Here is a 12,800-nt window from a genome sequence, read left to right on the forward strand (position 1 = left end):
AAGTAACACCGTTAACAGCAGTTAGTAAAATGACTAATACAACTCAGTTTTAAAACTTAAGGGACTAATTGTGCTCGCTTCAAACTTGAGGGATCAATTGCGCACACAAGGTAAATTTCAGAAACCAATAGTGTAATTTTGCCATAAAAAAATATTGAATGAAGTTGTAGCTTTAGCTTACAACCAAGTTTGTTACCAAATTTTGTCAAAAGTTTAGTTACGTTGGGCCTAAAAACAATTTAGGGTTGTTATGAAGTTTTTTTAAAAGATAAAAACAATTATAAATTTTTAAAATTTATACATAATAATAATAATAATAATAATATTTTTCCACGCGAGCGTGGTCACAACTCACAGGACCACCTTTCCATGTAGAGCCACTAGTGATGGCCATCGTATTGTTTTACATAGTTCACCGTTGTTACTTGTTAGTCCTTGATTAGAGACAAGTCACCATCTGACCACCATTTATTATAAATATAAATAAATAAATAAATATATATATATATATATATATATATATATATATATAACTTTAGGATTAAAATTTAGTGCAATATTAGGTATTGCACCGGGTGCAATTCAACCAAATTATTCATAATTTTTTTTACTCTTCACATTTTTTATTTTTACTTTTTACTTTTTAAAATTTTGTTCTTAGCTTTTTTGAATCAATTATTGAAATTGAAAGTTACTTTTTATAACTATCAATTTCAACAATTTATAGGAATTGCATCAAGTGCCTTGATCTCAACCCATGACTTTAGGCCTTATTAAAGATTGAAAGAGAAAGATAATGAATGGAGTCAGAGTCTACCTCTCTCTCTCTTTGACTCTTTCTTTCTAATCTCTTCTTCTATTTTCGGATCTTTATTTAAAAAGAGCCAATTATATATATATTAATTGGCTCTTTTTTTATTGCACTAGTGCGTATTCAAGGGTTATAAACCAGCTGTAATAAGTTTTGTGCTATCGAACACTCTCAATTGAAATTGGGCCGAAGATATGCCCAATTTGTGAATGATTTTGTAACTTGGACTCCGACCATCATAGACTCTGAAGTCACTGCAGATGTAACCTAGTTTTCTCATTCTTGATATGAAAAAAAATAAAATTACTGTTTCGGATAATTAAAAAAAGAAAGAAGGAATTTGGGCCTAACTTATGCTTCAAATTATTAATTCAATTTTTAAAGGAGGGATTATCAAATCTGCAATAAAGGATAGGGAGAAGGTTGCTATTGGATTGTAAGTCCATGGGCCTCAGAACTTCATTATGCCTATATTGACGAAGAAATTCTCAACAGATTTCGAGCCTCTAATTTGATCATGCACCCCAAATTATGCATACCTAGAGCGAACGGTGGAAGTTTTTGTTTTGTTTTGTTTTTTTGAGCGAACGGTGGAAGTTGGACCAACTGATCAACCTTTGATCTGAAAGAACCGTATGTTTTATAATTTTATTTACGCAAACACCGACTATATAGTTTTAACAGAGCTTTATAGTTCATTCATCCAAAAAAAAAACAGAGCTTTATAGTGGAAAGTTTCATGGTTCAAATTGCCATCAACCAATTTTGTAAGTATCAAATTATAAAGTAAAAAAAAAGAAAAAGAAAAAATCTATAGTTACATAAATTTTTTTTAAAAAACCCTGCACGTACGCTTAAGCAATATGAGAACTATAGATTTGCTTTGATACAGTTTAAGAAGAAGTACTTCTTCTACTGGTTTATCAAAAAGTACTTCTTCTACTGCGCAGGTGATACAGTTTTTCTTTGCCAAAGTAAAACAATCAAAATAATCCCTTAAAGAAGATGAACGTACACACAGCAATACAATAAAATACAACTTTTTTTTTGGGTTCCACCGTAACTAAAATCTCATATTACTATATAATCTATAAATCTCTCTCTACACAATATATAATTACACGCACACGTCACATACGTGCATACATATAATACAAACAGAACTTAAACCATTGAACAATTCTATTATATTGTTATAACTTACAATCACAGTATACTCTTCTTTGTTAATTAAAACTCAATCCCATAGTAAAGAGCACGAGCGTTTAACCTACCTTCCAAGCATTCTTGCATGATCAAGCCACCTAAGTCTGAGTTACCTTGGGTCAAATCCACTTGATCCATCATCTCCTTGAGTTGCCTCTTACTCATTCGCACTCTAATTCTTAAGTAACTCGATGGGACTCTTATTCCATCAGCTTGGTCCACTGGATACACCCCTTTCTTTCGCCCAAAAGAGTTTCCCATTACTATTCTATTTCTCTTTAGCTCTAGCTCTAGCTCTCCCAACTCTCTCGGATTGCTCTCAATCAATATATTTATGTGGATGTGAGTGTGCTTATGTCATTTGGAAAACCGTAAACCAACACCGTAATAAATACACATGCGGCCCACAAGAAATACATGTTTTAGCCATTAAGGTTGACGTATACCAATTTGACAAACTCCTTGCCAATCAGCTACGTACGTGAAAATAGAATTTGGAGTCCTTGATATGTGGTTTCTAGTACATAGTTTAAAAAAATAATAATAATATCTAAGTTTTCAAATATAAAGTTCGTAGTCCATATAAAAAAATTATTTATGTATTATTTCTCTTAAGATTACTCACAAGTCACAATCAAAAAACCATCATCTGATTTTGTTCTTGTCAATGCATGAATGAACTACCAGTCAAATTTTGTTTAATTAATTTAAAATAGGAGATGGATATTTGTAGAGATAAACAAGCAGCCAGTTTAAGACATATCTCATCTCATGCATTTATAGATGGTCCCACTATCCAAGAGTGTAGTAACGTAGACATTCTTCAAATTTATCATATCCGCATATATTTTTTATGGTTTTTGGATCTTCATGTATTTCAAACAGGTTCATGATGGTGATATTAAAAGATGTGAAACATGGCCCGAGTGAGGGAAACGTCACGCAATAGTTCGGGATGGGATTCATGGGAAAGGCCATGCTACTTAATAATTTGCCAAACTCATTTTGACTTCTTCTTTTCAAGCCTCTTTCTTTTTAAAAAAATGCTTTTATTTATTTTTTCAAAAGTGAAAATCATAACATGGGTAATAATTATCTCACATAACTTATTTAATATATTTTGTATATATTTACTTTCTACGATTTAAGAGTAGACATTACCTTTCAGTTTTAAAATGTGTACATCAACACATACATGCAATTATGAATATTATATATAAATAATTGTGTGAAAAAGTAGTGTGAAAGAATACTTATTCACGGTTATTTCTCATCTTTAGCCTGAGGAAGTGATAATTTTTTGACAACATGTACTTTTATGCTTTTCCCATATGCATCTATGATTAACAACAAATGTTTAAGTAGTTGCACTTGCCCACTTTTCTTTTTCTTCTTTCCAAAGTCCCTTAAAAAAAATCTTTATGGAGGTGCTATTCCAACATATGCACTAGTATTACCACATATAATAATATAATTTAATGAAACGGCAACTTTTGTAGCAAGGTGCACAGTTTTGCTTTTTCCATCTATAATTAACAGATTTTTTTTTTTTTAATTTTTATTATTATTAGTTGCACTTGGCCGAAACTTTGCTTCTTGATCTTTTTTTCTCGGGTCAAATCTCTGGCCAACATAAAATGTAGTGTTTTGAATCTTAGACAACCAAATCATACTATGTCGCCCATTAGGTTTGTGTTACACATAACTTCCACAACCTAGTCCCTTTGTAGATTTTAGAGGCATTACGTTTAATATAAAACTTCTAAGTGGTAGCAAAAGGTTTCTTCTTCATTCGACCTAGAATTTTAAAATTATAGTGAAAGGCCATGGTTCAAAGCGAAAGTGTTCGTGGGAATTGGTGAAAATCCAATATATCTATCATGGACCAACTAATTACAGTGTTCATTAGGGTTAAAGCAAATTAACTATTACAAAATGAGCATAAAAAAATTTATGATATTTTTTATAATCACTAACATGACCTACGCGATTAGTGTATAATAAAAATGAAAGAAATAATATTGTTTTAATCATAACAAACTTTATCAACACTTATGGAAAAAAATATTATATATGATTTTTGTTGTTATTGTTGTGTTTTTAGCATTGTCCTTTTTGCTCAACTTTATTTTTACAGCCTAAATTAGACATAATGAATGGTGTCGAATTTGACGTTGTACTGAGTTGAAAGCACCATCTCGTAGGAAATGATGCTTAAAACGCTAATGTAATCATGAAATATAGATTCCTTTTAACCCTCTTGTCATGTACTCAAAGTCTCAAACGGTAATCCAAAGTTCTATTGTTGTTAACAAATATATTCCTCTTCACCCCGTGCTAGCTAGGTCCAGCCATCTCGAAACTATTTTTATGTATTTTTCTGATGAAAACATCATTTCAAACAATGAACATGGATTCAAAATAAACTTGAGTGTCACCGAAAGCACCAATTGACGGTGGGGGCCTCATAATAAGGAGACTGCAATATGTATACCTAGAGTGTTTCATAGTTCATACATATATACAATACGTCAATACGTATTCCCATACAAATATATCAAACATGTGAAATACCAAAATCAATGAAGCCTGTGTGCGGTGTGGAATATATAGTTTTTTTTTTCCTCAACAAAATAAAAAGGGGGAAACTCTCAATATTTTTTTGGAGAAAAACTCTCAATTATTGCTGGCACTTAATTGTATTGTAATTGCCCCATGATTTGCTAAGAATTAGGACAAGTTACCTGACCCATCAGCTCAGTGGGGTATAGTGACCCCAAGGTCGTAGGTTATGGCCTGCATGGGCTGGAACAAGATTCTTCGGAAGTTGCTGGGAAAGGACATTATTGATTATTGCCTAATCCCCGGATTTGGTATCGAAAGAAATGGGACAAAGGAAATTGTTAAGCTTTCATTGTCATTAAGATGACAATAATTTTAGGGACACGTCTTAATTTTACATTTAATTTATGTGTGTGATTGTAAATGGTTAAAATTTTTTGTTCACTTTTATTTATATGGAGTTACAATTTTTATTGGTCCATCACTTACTATTACAAAAATTAATAAGTTGCAAAATTAAATGCATGTTTGGTTGGTTAGTTTGAATAATGTTGTTTGAGTGTTTTTTTTATATATGCAGATAAAAATATGTATTAAAATATATGTAAAGTTATTTAAAATATATGAAAATGTGTCAGAATTAATTTACCAAACACCATGAGCGAATTGAGAGTATTGTTGTTAAGATTAATCAGTATCTCCTGTACTGTTCTCTCCTTGTCCGATACACTGAATACAGAACTCTAAACTCAATATTGGGTTTCCAGATGGGTTAATATACGGCATCGTGTGCCGTATACTATTGTCTTGTCTATTTTAGCTCTTCTATTCTGGCACACGATTACAGATCCATACATCGAAATCAATGGTAGGCCCCTCCAACCTTGAAAAGTCTAATTTATCCCTTCTTTTTAAGCGAGAGTCGCCCCAAAAAGTGGGTCCACTTAGAAAGCAAAGACAAAAAAAAGTTGTGGGCACATGATGTTGCCAATTGACCATCAACCCCATGTCGATCATGATCCACAACGGTATGGTCAAATTCTCCTCTGTCCTCCAAAATCGTTGACCAATGCACTGTACCTACAAAAGTGGAAATTCCGGAAGTCATATATAATGAGATCACAATTTATTTTACGACAAATGTGAGGTGATGGATTTTGAGTGGTAAAAAAAAAAGTTACAGATTTTTATAAATATGATATATAATCAATTACAATTGTCACATAAGATAGTTGTGATAAATGTGTAGTAAGTGTTGTAGCTTAAAATAATTCATATATCACCTTTAACTTCAACATATACCTTATTAACACAATAGTGCATAAATGAAAATTACGATTATCAATAATGTATTTAGATACCGAAAATATTTTTCTAATTTTTTTATCTAAAAATTTAAAGTATCTTACTATAATTGGTTTATAATAAAAATAATGATCAGAGCCGACTCAAAATATTGTGGGGCCTAAGACGACAACTTTAAGTGAGTTCTATTTTTATAATTTGAATATTAACAGGAATATTTATTTAACTTTTAGTTTTTTTCCATTTTAAATCTATTTTCATAGAAAAAAATACAAATTAAAATGAACCCATCGCATTACTCAATGACTATATAACTAAAATAACATTATTTATTAAATGAAGTAACCAAATACTAAAAAATTATGATTGAAAATTTTAATAAAGTTATATATTTGATATCTCTAAGTAAAATTTTAGTACAAATTTATTTACTAGTGTAAGATTGCAGAGTTCTTTTAACATTTATGCGTAAGAGATTAAATGATTGACCCATCTAATGAAAACATTTTTCTTTAACTGGTTTTTCTTTGATAAAAAACTACTTTTTATTTATTGATGAATATTTAGGGCTTAATTAATACTTTTATTGGTACAAGAATATCTCTATTGATAAAAATTTAGGAGTCTTTTTTTATTAGAGGCTTTACGCGGTTGCTTATTTAGCTCACCCATTGAGCCGGCACTAATAATGACAATAATGATTACAGGCAATATTGTAGGTTTGTTGTTTTACTATATTAGTTTTCACTTGAATTAAAGGTTGTTTACTCATAAAATAAATACAAAATAATGTTGCATCAATTATAACATATCGCATCAATCAAAGCGATAATTGGTCTAGCAGGAATGCTCTAGGCTTATAAAACTTTGGTCTTGGTTTGAGCCTCCTAATTCTCACAGTGTGCGCGTCGATATCTATTTTCTGTTACCATAGGTTGCCACCCTCCCACAAATTTGTTGTGATTGTGGTTATCAAACGGTCCGTGTACCATGCGTCCAAGTATAGAAAAGGTGGGGCCACAACCCCTTAAAAAACCCCCGTGATGGACTTTTTTGATTGCAAAGAAAGGGATACTTGTGTCGGCTGGTCATGGCCTCACAAGAAACCCTCAAGAAATACCCTTCTCACAGTTACCTCATAATTTATGTTCTCACAGCGATCTTCCAATAATCCATGTAATCAGTCTTTGAGTCTTTCTTTTAATCCATCCACCCTCTTTCTTTGGAGGAAGTACAACAAGCTTTGTTCAATTATCAATGGGGAATTGTGTGTTTAAAGGGTTTGGAGGAATGGAAGAAATGGTGAAGGTAATAACCTCAAGTGGTGGCATCATGGAGCTCTACGCACCCATCACCGTAGAGTGCATAACAAACGAGTTCCCAGGCCACGCCATATTCCGAAGCCGAGACCTCTTTGCACAGCCTCTTCTCCACAACGAAGAACTCCATGTGGGACAACTATACTATCTCCTCCCTCTCAACCCTTACAAACCCAACAACACCAACACCAACGCCAAGCAATCTGACGCAGCCATCAACAACAACAACAACATGTCTTCCTCTTCGTCCATCAACGTAACCACGCCGTACCGCATGTCCTCATGCGATAACCAAGGGATCATGAAGCGGTTCGCGGACCCAGAAGTTGTACCGAGGTATAATAGCAGTGGGGTGTGGAAGGTGAAGCTGGTGATTAGCCCTGAACAGTTGTCTGAGATTTTGTCACAGGAGTCTCGCACCGAGGCGTTGATAGAGAGCGTAAGGACGGTGGCGAAGTGCGGAAATGGGGTTCCGTCGGCGACTAATTCCGACCAGTGGAGCGTGTCCAGTAGTTGGAAGGGATCGTCGGAGAAGTATGGTTTAGATACTTAGAGCAAAAAAAGACAAAACTTTCATTTCTCTGCTTTTTTTTTTATTATTTATTTTCGCTTTGTGTTATATTATTAGTATTACTGTTTTAGATAATAGTGCTTTCAGCAATGTGCATGTGAAAAGTAAATAAATTCTTTTCTAATGTTTATAATTGTTTCTTGAATTTAATTTTTGGTGCTTGGGAGGTAGCAACCTGATGAAGCTTTAATTATGAAAAATTAATTCTGTTAGAATTATATTATCATAGGCTCAAACCAATTAGAAGAATCAATCATAATTAATCACTGATAATTACATGTAACTAATCCTAATCATAAGAATGCATATTAACCATTGAAAAGTAGTGATGGCGTGATCTTTTAATCTAAAGGTCCAACATATATAAGAACTAGATATTTCGTTTTGATTTTTAGATTTTGTTTTTACTTAAGATTTTATTTATCCAACTGTTAAAATGTTGATTCTGCCCTTTTAATGTAAAATTATGTTTTTTCCCTTAATGTAAGGTTAAACAACAATTTCAAAATGGGGTGTCAATTATGTCCCCCTTTGCCAAATTCAAAAGTTGACCATAATTTATAGTATATTTTAAAAATTTTAACTATTTTGGACGGAAAAATAATGTGACCATCATGTGACTACATTAAAAAGACTCATGCACTAACAGATTTGTAACTCGCTCATGTAATGATCATGTGATTTATTTTCGTCTAAAAAAGCTAACAAAAGTTAATCACTTGAGTTGTACATAAAAATCTCAAGAGTTAAAAGGAATAATTAAAGTCCTATAAAGTGTTTTTGCATTTAGGCCTTATTTTATTATTATTATTATTATTATTATTATTATTGTTATTATTATTATTATTATTTCCTGAGAGCAAGTTTGTACCAATCTAAACAAACACACACACACACATATATATATATATATATATTATTTAATATGAAAGCCCTAATTCCAAGTATCCATATAATTGAATAACAATGAGATCTAGGCCTAAATATGTTAAATATGAAACCTAAACTAGGCATCTTGCATAATAACTATAAATTGAAACTTTTAAGAGTCAATTATATTGTTTCACTAATAATTTTTAGTATTTTCAATGAAGATGTCATTGGCTCAAATTTCCTCTCCCCAACTTTTGAATGGTCAAAAAATATATATATTTATATTGAAACTAACATGCAACATTAACAACAGTCATATAATTCTCAAAATATTCAAGGAGGCTTGAACAAGACACCATAAACATAACTTTCCATCATCCAACTCATGACAAACAAAAGTTTCAAATCAAATTTAGACGTCACGTATAGTTTGCCTAGTTACCTCTTTTCTTTGCAAGCTTGACTTAATTTCTAAAGTAGGAACTAGGAACTAGTTACCTATTTTCTTTGCAAGCTTGAATAATTTCTAAACAAGGAAAGATATAAGAAGAATAATGGGAAAGAAAGAGGAAATTTTTTCAGAAAACCCCTAGTCGTACCCTCCTCTCTAAAAAAGAACCATTCTTCAGAAAATCCTCCTACATTTTTTTACGAGAAGCATGCCTTCTATGAACAATTAGGATTTTATATTTTAATCTATTTTCCAAATAAATCCTGGATGTTTTGTATAGTTATGGTCAATTTTTAGACTTTTCTAAAATCTTTTGGACCACAAAAATCCCCCTAAATTGTAAGAAATTTATATCTAGCCAAAAAGGTCAACTCATCCCTAGTTGGGGAAGATTATGTGAAAATTTCATGATTGTCAATTTGAATTGGTGATCTTAGGTCTAAACCAACAACCATCATCGTGCATCATTGTTGTAATGGTTACTCTACAAGTCTAAGTTCTTATACGATGGAGGTAGGGAGGGGCATCGGAGTTTGAGTTTTCAAAAAGAAGCTTCACACACACACACACACACACACACATATATATATATATATATATACTTATATTAAATTAGAGTAGAATTTCTATCTAAAAAAACCAGTAATCATCTTGAAACGAAAGATTGTTGGTTAAATTGGCCACCAATGTAACGCAGGTCAACCCACATTTTTTTGGTTGGGTAAAATCCAATTTTCCTGTCTCCATCTATTTTAGCCTTTCAAATCTCACTTTTTCTCTCAAATAGGTTCTTCTCTTATTTTCGTACGACAACTGGAGTCCAGTGAGGGCCCTTAGGCCCCTTACCTTTTCTTTTTTCCTCTTCAACTCATCATCTCTTTTCAAACCTTTGGTCTTGCTTTAGTAGTTAAAGGAGAAAAATATATGTTTCTATATTTCTTCACCAGGAAAGACATTTACGATTTCACATGCAATCAGCTGTCATATATGGACCTTGACGAAAACCGTTTCAGCAAAAACCCCGAATTACTAAGGCAATCTCAGTTATTACAAATTATGGATATCGATTTAGGTTGAGAATAATTTGATAATTATGTTTTTGGTATAGAAGTATATGTTCTGTACGTGTGATGTGCCTTTTTTGACAAGTAATTCCTATAGTGTGTATTCCAATAATTTCATAATTTTGTGTACATATTTTTTTCCCTTTGTCGGGGGACGTTTTTGCGACAAGGGTTGAAAATGCGAGAATGGCCCAAATCTCCCAATGGATTCTTTAGAAGTATTTATTGTGGAGAATTAAGCCCAAAATTCCAAATGTATAATGAACAAAAGGCTAATGGTGCTTTGACAAGAGAGAATCAAAATACTAATAACAAAAGTGCAAAAAAGCATAAGAACATAACAGGCTTGAAACTTCAACCCATAGTTAGCGAGAAGAGGAAATTGAGATAGGTTGTGAGGAAGAGATGGAAGGTTCTCCTGTACCCATATTTTCACCCCTAAAGTTCAGAGTTGTGAGAATGTTTCCTGGCTCATTGGGTTTTTGCTCTCAAGTTTCAGTTTTATGGGGAAAACGTGGTTCAACAGGTCTAAAACTTCGACCCACAGTCAGCGAGAAGAGAAAATTGAGAGAGGTTGTGAGGAAGAGAGGGAAAGTTCCCTTATACCCATATTTCCACCCCCAAGCTTCGGAATTGTGAGATTGTGGATTGGCTGAATAAGTTTTTGCTCTGAAATTTCAGGTATATGAGTAGAACATGGTTGGTTGGTTTTTTAGCTAAAGAGAGACTCTTGTTTTGAGATTGGGGTGTTGCTCTCAGAGTAAAAAAAAAAAAAAGTCCTCCCTTGTTTTGAATTTGATTGTGGCATTTATATTGAGTTTGGGGTGCTTTAAGTGACTGATTTTTGGTCAATAGAAGAGGCTTTGGACCCCCAAGGTACTAATTTGGTGTTTTGGCTTGGGTTGCTTTTGTTTAGGGAAGAGTTTAACATGCTTTTAACATGATTTGGGAAATGTTTGACTGAACTCTTATTGGCTCTCCCTGTTTAGTTGTTTCAGACCATTGAGAGGCTCACCTAGATGAGAGCTAGCAGTTGAAGTTGACCAATGAGAGCCAACCATTTTTAAAGGAAAAAAGAGTTCGGACAGAAACTTTAGGCCACAATCTCCCAAAGCATAAAAGCTATTTTGGAGTGGAAATTTTGGATACAAGACTTCTTCCATAAGCCTGAGATGTTACCAGTGTCCCTTGCCTACTTGGTAGCACACATGGGCTGGGCTCATGCAAAAAGTTCGAAAGGAACCAACTCATACCCTCCAAACCACACTTCCTCAATTTTTCCTATAAGTCACATGGGCTTGAACCATGCTTAAAAGAATAAAATATAATATAATACATGAATTGAGCCCATAATGAAGTTGGGCTTGGTTGAATTAGGCTTGTAGAAAATGTATCGCGAAAATGGGTATCAACATTAGCCCCCGAGCACGCATAGCATTTGTGGCACACGTGTGAGTAGTTGATGTTTCTCATTACTTGTAAATGTTGTGAGTTTGGGAAATTAGTCCACCCAAACATTTTATTTTTTGTTGAAAAGGTACAAGTTGATAAAATTCGTTTGTATAAATATTACAGGTCATGGAGCCCACTTGTTGAAAAATAACCGGATGAAGAAGTCCGCTTGTGAAAATTCCCTGTTTGCCTGACACATCACTGGCTTGATGCGTGCCCGGAGCCCTTCAATATTTTCCAATGAGTAAAATTGGCTATTGTTAGTGGAACAAAGTTTCTCTCCAAACTAGTTTGGAGAGAAACTTTTCAAACTTCTCATATATTTCTTTTTTGGGTGTGAATTTTGAGAATCTAACCGTTGAATTTCATGTTCCTTATGTTCTTAACATACGTATCAAATTTCGTTCAAATTGGATACTATTTACTATTTGATCAATTAACTTATTTTTTATATACAATTTTAAATCACAAAAACTTGAAATTATAACATTTATTTGATGACATAGCAATTGATCTTTAATCTTCTTGAAATTTTGTATGCATTAAGAATGTAATAAGAACATGCAATCTAACGGTTAGATTTTCAAAATTCACACTCAATATAAAGATATATGATGAGTTTATAGGGTTTTTTTCCAAACTAGTTTGGAGAGAAACTTTGTTCTTGTTAGTGAGCCTTCACTTGGGTCAACACCGTGGGCCTAGAGTAAACTTGCTTCCTTTTAGTCACCTATAGGTAGCCTTAGATGTCCTCTACTCAAATTGTACATGGCTCTCAATCCACCACGTCACTTTTGCCTTGTAATATATAATGCCTTTCTCCCTTGTATATATATAACGTCTTTGTTTTTTCATCAATGAGGAGACGCCACTTTTTTCTTTTTCTTTTTTCTTCTCAGTGTCTTTCACGCCACTTTCTTTAGGCTTTTGTTTTCCTCCTCTCTTTTTGTAGGAGTGCAGGAGGAAATCCTCCTAATATCAATCATGGAAAGTCTTTAGATTTAAACTAGCCTCTGAGCACATACTCACACGCGTGCTTAAAAACTCTTCTATTTTTTTGAAAAAAAATTAATAATTTGTATCAATTATAATTTGGAATTACTACGTTTTCCAATCACGCATGTGCTCAAAAGTTAGTATGTGTTTATCCCTGTCAGTTTTTGTTTTTTGTTTTAATTTGCACAAA

General features: G+C 33.0%; 1 protein-coding gene across 1 annotated transcript; it reads left to right on the forward strand.

Annotated features, from left to right (window-relative positions):
- Window positions 1-6,796: 6,796 nt before the first annotated feature.
- On the forward strand, window positions 6,797-7,907 carry LOC142638710 (uncharacterized). Its single transcript, XM_075812776.1, has one exon. The coding sequence runs from the start codon at window positions 7,142-7,144 to the stop codon at window positions 7,754-7,756; it is 615 nt and encodes a 204-aa protein (XP_075668891.1). The 5' UTR covers window positions 6,797-7,141; the 3' UTR covers window positions 7,757-7,907.
- The last annotated feature ends 4,893 nt before the right edge of the window (window positions 7,908-12,800 follow it).

Source organism: Castanea sativa, chromosome 6 (assembly GCF_040712315.1).
Source record: "Castanea sativa cultivar Marrone di Chiusa Pesio chromosome 6, ASM4071231v1".
NCBI classification, from domain to species: domain Eukaryota; kingdom Viridiplantae; phylum Streptophyta; class Magnoliopsida; order Fagales; family Fagaceae; genus Castanea; species Castanea sativa.

Bases quoted from the DNA above. Each gene is read 5' to 3' on its own strand.
- LOC142638710 (XM_075812776.1), top strand. From the start codon at position 7,142: ATGGGGAATTGTGTGTTTAAAGGGTTTGGAGGAATGGAAGAAATGGTG.